At 43.6% G+C, this 6,000-nt stretch overlaps 1 protein-coding gene across 1 annotated transcript in view; it reads left to right on the forward strand.

The window, feature by feature from the left end:
* Positions 1-3,224, forward strand: part of LOC136697311 (receptor-type tyrosine-protein phosphatase gamma-like) — a 291,083-nt gene extending 287,859 nt beyond the window's left edge. Inside the window, exons 10-11 of the mRNA XM_066672345.1 lie at positions 2,615-2,799; positions 3,213-3,224. Coding sequence (XP_066528442.1) covers positions 2,615-2,799; positions 3,213-3,224 — 197 coding nt within the window. The remainder of the gene's footprint in view (positions 1-2,614; positions 2,800-3,212) is intronic.
* Positions 3,225-6,000: the final 2,776 nt, after the last annotated feature.

Here is a 6,000-nt window from a genome sequence, read left to right on the forward strand (position 1 = left end):
TTCCCGTCTTGCGCCCAATGATTCCAGGTAGGCTCTGGACCCACCGCGACCCTGAATTGGCTAAGCACTTACAGATAATGAATGAATATTAATATTTAAAAAAAAAATTTTTTTGCACTGAACTGACGATGGTGCCCTGTAATGAAGATCAGCCAGTGACAGATGGTGTAAATAATTTATATTGAAATATTGAAAATGTTTCTAAAAATCATTTCATTGTAATTGGAATATTGTATATTGGGATATATACTGATATTAAATTAGTGTCCAGGCCTAACTAGTGTGATTCACATATTACATCAAGCAAACCTGGTCCCAAATGACATCTGTTCATTAGTAGCAACCTTAGCAGTTGTTTCTGGTCTGAGATTTCCTTTACAGATGTGTCTTCTAGTGTTAGCATTAACAAAGTAAGAAAGAAACAAAGACTCATTTACAGGAGAGCGACAGGCCACAACTTTAACATCCTTACCAACACACAAGCCAGGCTTATCTAGAGGACATGCTCTGAGGTCACAGCCGTGTGTGTGAGACCATGAAGGCATGCCATGTGTGAAAGGCAAATGCATTACCATTTGTGTTATACTGTGTGATTATGCCTGCATATTTATTAGCTCTATCTGTTCCATGGCTGCTGGTATTATAGGAGCCTCTTTAATATCACAAGAGCAGGAAGAATTACTTTAATTAGCATTGTTTGGCATGTAATGGGTCCCCTGTGGCTGTAGGGGTGTGTGTGTGTATGTGTGGGTGTGTGTGTGTTTGACGGTGCATTTAGGTGTAAAGTGTGTGCGTATAGACCATAGAGCTATGGAGTTGTGCAAAAGCTGGCAGGCTCAGGGATACATTCCACTGGCCAGGGGAAGAGAGGCGTGGAAGAAGGCGCGTAAGAAAGCGCAAAAGGGAAAGGCATGACGCAATCCACAATGAGAGAGAGAGCGGGAGAGAGAGAGGGAGAGAGAGAGGTATAGATGGAATAGCAAACCACGCACTAGTCAAACAGAGCCATCTACTGGCTAATATGTTTAAGAATTTTTGTGAGCCGCAAAACAATATACACTTTCACTCTTGTTTACAATCATTTATTTTCACCCTGTTCTTCAGTGGTCAGGACCCCAACAAGACACTGCCTTGACACTGATGTGGTGATGGTATGTTAGTGTGTTCTGAGCTGATATGAGTAGATCAATAGCCTGTAGGGTATGTGGACAGTGAGTGTAGAAACCAGGTAATTTAATTTAATGGCTGATCAGTGTATATAAGTACCTCTATGTAATAATATCATGTGTATATTTATATATAGCATTATCTTTATGTACTCAGTACACAACAGGGATCTTTTTATTTTTCTTTCAATTAATTAATTGTCTGTAAGCGCTTCTCCAGTTCATGGTCGTTTTGGGTCCAGAAGCTACTCAGAATCACTGGGCACAAGGCAGAAACACTAGGAGGACTTTTGAGTTGCCAATCCACCTACCAACGTGTGTTTTTGGACTGTGGAAAGAAACCGGAGCACCCGGAAGAAACCCACGCGGACACGGGGAGAACACACCACACTCCTCACAGACAGTCACCCGGAGGAAACCCACACAGACACAGAGAGAACACACCACAATCCTCACAGACAGTCACCCGGAGGAAACCCACGCAGACACAGGGAGAACACACCACACTCCTCACAGACAGTCACCCGGAGGAAACCCACGCAGACACAGAGAGAACACACCACACTCCTCACAGACAGTCACCCGGAGGAAACCCACGCAGACACAGGGAGAACACACCACACTCCTTACAGACAGTCACCTGGAGCGGGACTCAAACCCACTACCTCCAGGTCCACCCTGCCACCTCCCTTTCTGTTTAAAATAACCATTCATTAGTATAAAGTACTCTAAAATGCCATTGCCTTCTGAACTTTGTTACACCTGTTTTTCTTTTGTACGTTAACATTAGGAGAACTCTAAAACATCAAGTATGCATAAGATCAAGAATAGTCATACAGACATACAGCTGTGTTTTTACTTTGTGGGGACAGATATATTGACCCTAACCCTATCGTTAATCCTCACATTATATACTAACATTAAAATATGGCTTCACCTTACAATTTAACGGCTTACAGTGTGGGGGCCTACTATATAAGTAATATGTGTAAACAAATTTTCATCCCCACAATGTGAGTGAAACCTGGTATACACACACACACAAACACACACAGGCTGAGACTAAGTGTATCTGTGAGCTTGTGGTTTATTTTATTCTGATGGTGCAGTGGAAAGCCATGACTCACACTCATCGACAATTACAATGCACTCTTTTTCTCCCTCCCTCCCTAGCTCTTCCTCACACCCTTTCTCTTCATCCCTCTTTTTTCATTGTGTTTTTTTTCTCACTCCATCTTCCCTCTCAGTCTCCCTAATTTACCATCCCTTCCTCCTTCTGTCTCTCTCTCTCTCTCTCTTCCTCATTCTTTCTCTCTCACCTCCATCCCTTTATTTGTCTGACTCTGACTTGTTTTGTGATGGTATGTTTTTTCTTCCTAATATATACATGTGTAGTCCCTCTCATATATGCACTGAAACCCTGTCTCTGTGTTTGTTTCTCTCTGCAGCCTGCAGCAGCGCTCCCATAAACATGAAGGTGCTCCCGCTGAACCAAACAGCGCTGGTGGTCAGTTGGTCCCGGCCAGAAATCATTTATGACCCGCCCATCATCAGCTACCTCATCAGCTACAGCTGGACAAGGAACGATGAGGCCTATGAGGAGACATATGTCAAGGGCAGCGACCAGAAACTGGTGAGACTATCTGTTTAGAGTCGGAGATGTGTGTGTGTGTGTGTGTGTGTGTGTGTGTGTGTGTGTGTGTGTGTGTGTGTCCAATACAGCACTCTAGAAAATTCTTACACCATCTGACAGAATGTGCATTGACATTTATGTGGGCTCTAACATTAATATTACACTGACAGTTATAGCATTTGTCCTTACCTTGAGGCTTACAGTTCTAATCATGTTACAGTGGTAGGTCAATGCAGCATTAGGAGTCTAACCCATGGATTCTCATTGGTGTAGTTGATGTTCCTACCCGAGCTGGGAATCAAACCTGTCTGCCATATGCAGGGCAGCTGCGTGATCTATTATTCTGTACCAGGCTCATAAGTGTCAGTTCCGGTTAACGAATGGTTATTTTGTTTTCGTTATTTCCCTCATAGCTCACGGACTAGACTTTTACTGTAAATAAGTATTAAAACTGGAGTATTTTTGTCTACTGTTGTTAGGGGCTTGTGGGGCATTCACACATGTAACCATGCCTGGAGGTATTAACTTTGGTTGCTGAAAGTGTTTTTTGTCTATACAGTGGAACCTCTACCTATGAACTTGATCCGTTCCATGACCCGGTTCGTAAGTGGAAAAGTCAATTTTCCCCATTTAAAATAATGGAAAAGCAATTAATGCGTTCCAGCCCCCGCCCCGAAAGTCACCCTTTCTGCGCTGATATATGTTTACAACACTCTCAAATTAGTAAAAAAATACATGTAGCGTTACTAAAAATAAAAGAGAAATACAGTGGAAACAGTAATAAAAAAGAAATAATAAAGTTGTAAGTGGTTACACATCACTACCTTGAAGACGTGACGACTGGCTGGAGGAGTAACACAGGCACTGGCTGTATGACGGGAGGTGGGGGGTGGGGGGAATAACGGAGAGTAGGTGGTGAATGTGGGGAGACGAAGCGTAGATACGGCTTAACTTAGCACGAATTTCGATGTCTGCTATTTACACTAATGCTAAATTGCTAAAGCTACAATGTGCTAATCTTAAAAGCTCACTCAAGTCTGGGGGCGCTGGGAGACTCGCCTATTGGGGTCAGTGGCCATTTCCAGCCGCCGGCTCGGAGGAGGCTTGGGTTCGTTTCTAGAGTCATGGTTCGTTGGTGGAGGCAAAAAATATTCAAATGCCCGGTTCGTATCTTGGAAAGTTCGTTAGTAGAGGTTCCACTGCATTTACATTTGACTTCTTTATTTTCAGTCATCTTCACTAAAGTCAAAACAAGTCTAAACCACAGACATTTTCTAGTTACCAGTTGTTGGAGTTGCTCAGTTGGCCTCTGTGATTAGGTTCTCCTCCGTGTTGCTTCCATGTGGTGGACTGGTTGGGGCAAAGTCATGTGACTAAATGCGCGATAGTGTGGTTTTAAGGGGACGGTACATGAACACAATGTGGTACATATTAACAGAATTAAAAGAGGATAAACAGAAAAATTCATATCATATTGTTTTAGATGAAGGCTTGTATCAGCACTGACTCCACCTTTAAATAGCTGAAATAATTTATTATCAGGCGTATCCACAAATATTTGGACACCAGATTTAAAGGCACATTAGCGTTCCATTCAGGGCTGTTTCAGCACACATTACAATGAGACTCGGAGAGTATTCCAAGCTAATTCCGTATTCATCCCCTTGCCCTGTGTAGCTGTTATCTTTGAAGTGGCACATTAGGTGCATACATAATGACCCTCTCCCAGCTGGGGCCGGCCTGCTATACAGTGCACCTGAAGTTATTTAGAGTTATTTGGACGCTCCGATACTCCCTCAATAATACATCTGCCCTCCTCCACTGAGCTAAACAGCACAGATCTGTCTCTCCTACTGCAGTCCAGCAGATCCGGCCGGGGCTGGAGAGCGTGTTTCTGGACATTTGGAGCGGTGGATCTTAGCAGGAGTGGCTGACCTTCATGTACTGTGTTTGGAAATACTAATACTGGCTGTCCAAGCACTTAAGAGGCGACATTTGGTCCTAATGGCTCTCTCTGACTCTCTCTCTCTCTCTCTCTCTCTCTCTGTGTGTGTGTGCAAGTGTTTTATTCAACCGAGGTGCAGGAATTAATGAAAAGCTGTGAGTTTTGTATGTTTCTCTCTCACACACTTTCTCTCAGGGGTGTAAAGAGTGGAGTTTCTTTCTTTCCTTAAGCTGCTCTTCGTGTGAGCACTAATGAAATCACAAGCACCGTGGAGCCACAGTGGAGGCCATTCTTACTCACAAGATCTCTCTTTCTTTCTCTATTTCACACCAAACCTCTCTCTTTTCAAGGAGCTCAAGTCCTTTTCTTTTGCCTGCACTTTACACCTCTCTCCACATTTGCTTCTTTTTCTCATATCATTTCTCTTTCTCAGCCCCTCTTCCTCTGTCATTACAACATATACGCTCTTGTTTACACTCTGCTCTTTCTCTTGTCCGTGCTCTCTGCCTCTCTCTCTCTCTCTCTCACACACACACACACACACAAAATGCTCTTTTACACTCTCTCTGCCTGTACATGCTTCTTAAACCTCCCGCTTTCATTCTCATTCCTACCTTTGCACACTCTTGCTTTTTTACACTCTCTCTCTCTATCACTCATTCGCTCACTCGTTCTCCTTTACTTTTTCATTTTCTCTCTTCTCTCTTTTTCAGCACTTCATTTTTATTCTCAATTTCCTCCCAGAACGCTGCAGCTATCTGGGTCACATTAGGGACTACTGTGGTGAGAGAGAGAGAGAGGGAGAGAGAGAGAGAGGTAGAGAGAGAGAGGGAGAGAGGGAGAGACAGAGAGTGAGACACCTCTCCCAAATCAATGGAGAATCCACTCTATACTTGCTGGCTTTTACACCACCCACACCAGATGGAGGAGAATAAAAAAGCCCTCCTTAACAGAATTAAACTGAGCAGGACTGGAGACAGATCAGAATGGAGGAGGAGAGGGAGGGGGGCTGTGATATTAAATGTGCCCACACAGAGTTGAAGAACAGAATAGATGGATATATGTAGTATTAACTAGGACTCCTCATTCACAGAAAGCCACCCACCTGCGCAGCCAGTGCTTCCTCTGAGACATGTGAACCCAACTTCCACTAGAAACTGCTGCCAGCATAACACCATTGGACAACTCAACACACAGGGAGAAGACTGCTAACTATGCTAGCTATTCAAGCCAACAAATGCCCATTCTGTCTAGCA

The sequence above is a fragment of the Hoplias malabaricus genome, chromosome 5, assembly GCF_029633855.1.
Source record: "Hoplias malabaricus isolate fHopMal1 chromosome 5, fHopMal1.hap1, whole genome shotgun sequence".
Classification (NCBI taxonomy): domain Eukaryota; kingdom Metazoa; phylum Chordata; class Actinopteri; order Characiformes; family Erythrinidae; genus Hoplias; species Hoplias malabaricus.